Here is a 1563-nt window from a genome sequence, read left to right on the forward strand (position 1 = left end):
ATGGCGATGGCGGCGGCCACGATGGCGCCGGCCCGAGCCATGTCGAAGCGAGCAGCTTGGCTGCCGCCGCCGCAGCCGCGAGGCTGCGTTCGCGTGCCCGAGGCCCGGCAGGGGCGTCGAGCCGCCGTGCCGAGGGCGCGAGGGCAGCGCCTGCGCGTTGGCTGGCTCTGCCTAACGGACGGTACGAGTCGGGGCGACGGCGGAAGCCGTGCCGAGAGCGCCGAGCGGGGCTACGTGCCCGCGAGGCTCGGCGCTGCCTGCGAGGCAGCGCTAGGGGGGAGCGTGGCGGCCGGCGAGGGCGCCCGCTCGACGCCACACACGACGACGCGTGAGCAGCGTGTCGGCGGGCGAATCGTGAGACGGTAGGTGGAAAACGGGATGATGGCGGATGGCGGCGGCCACGCTGGTGCCGGCCCGAGCCATGTCGAGGCGAGCAGCTTGGCTGCCGCCGCCGCAGCCGCGAGGCTGCGTTCGCGTGCCCGAAGCCCAGCAGGGGCGGCGTCGAGCCGCCGTGCCGAGGGCGCGAAGGCAGCGCCTGCGCGTTGGCTGGCTCTGCCTAACAGACGGTACGAGTCGAGGCGACGGCGGAAGCCGTGCTGAGAGCGCCGAACGGGGCTACGCGCCCGCGAGGCTCGGCGCTGCCTGCGAGGCAGCGCTAGGGGGGAGCGTGGCGGCCGGCGAGGGCGCCCGCTCGACGCAACACACGACGACGCGTGAGCAGCGTGTCGGTGGGCGAGTCGTGAGACGGTGCGAAATACGGAACGGTGGCGATGGCGGCGGCCACGCTGGTGCTGGCCCGAGCCATGTCGAAGCGAGCAGCCTGGCTGCCGCCGCCGCAGCCGCGAGGCTGGGTTCGCGTGCCCGAGGCCCGGCGGAGGGGCGTCGAGCCGCCGTGCCGAGGGCGCGAGGGCAGCGCCTGCGCGTTGGCTGGCTCTGCCTAACAGACGGTATGAGTCGAGGCGACGGCGGAGGCCGTGCTGAGGGCGCCGAGCGAGGCTACGTGCCCGCGAGGCGCGGCGCTGCCTGCGAGGCAGCGCTAGGGGGAGCGTGGCGGCTGGCGAGGGCGCCCGCTCGACGCCACACACGACGACGCGCGAGCAGCGTGTCGGTGGGCGAATCGTGAGACGGTAGGTGGAAAACGGGACGATGGCGATGGCGGCGGCCACGATGGCGCCGGCCCGAGCCATGTCGAGGCGAGCAGCTTGGCTGCCGCCGCCGCAGCCGCGAGGCTGCGTTCACGTGCCCGAGGCCCGGCGGAGGGGCGTCGAGCCGCCGTGCCGAGGGCGCGAAGGCAGCGCCTGCGCGTTGGCTGGCTCTGCCTGGCTGACAGTACGAGTCGAGGCGACGGCGGAAGCCGTGCCGAGACCGCCGAGCGGGGCTACGTGCCCGCGAGGCTCGGCGCTGCCTGCGAGGCAGCGCTAGGGGGGAGCGTGGCGGCCGGCGAGGGCGCCCGCTCGACGCCACACACGACGACGCGCGAGCGGCGTGTCGGTGGGCGAGTCGTGAGACGGTAGGGGAAAACGGGACGATGGCGTTATTCGTCTCGCATGGTATGCTCAGAAG

General features: G+C 74.5%; 1 protein-coding gene across 1 annotated transcript in view; it reads left to right on the plus strand.

The window, feature by feature from the left end:
- The window catches only part of EMIHUDRAFT_457650 (hypothetical protein), a gene marked incomplete at its 3' end in the record, with an annotated part of 1497 nt that extends 1322 nt beyond the window's left edge, over positions 1–175 (plus strand). Inside the window, exon 3 of the mRNA XM_005777297.1 lies at positions 135–175. Within this exon, the coding sequence (XP_005777354.1) occupies positions 135–175 (41 nt within the window). The remainder of the gene's footprint in view (positions 1–134) is intronic.
- Positions 176–1563: the final 1388 nt, after the last annotated feature.

The sequence above is a fragment of the Emiliania huxleyi genome, assembly GCF_000372725.1.
Source record: "Emiliania huxleyi CCMP1516 unplaced genomic scaffold EMIHUscaffold_262, whole genome shotgun sequence".
Lineage (NCBI taxonomy): Eukaryota > Haptophyta > Isochrysidales > Noelaerhabdaceae > Emiliania > Emiliania huxleyi.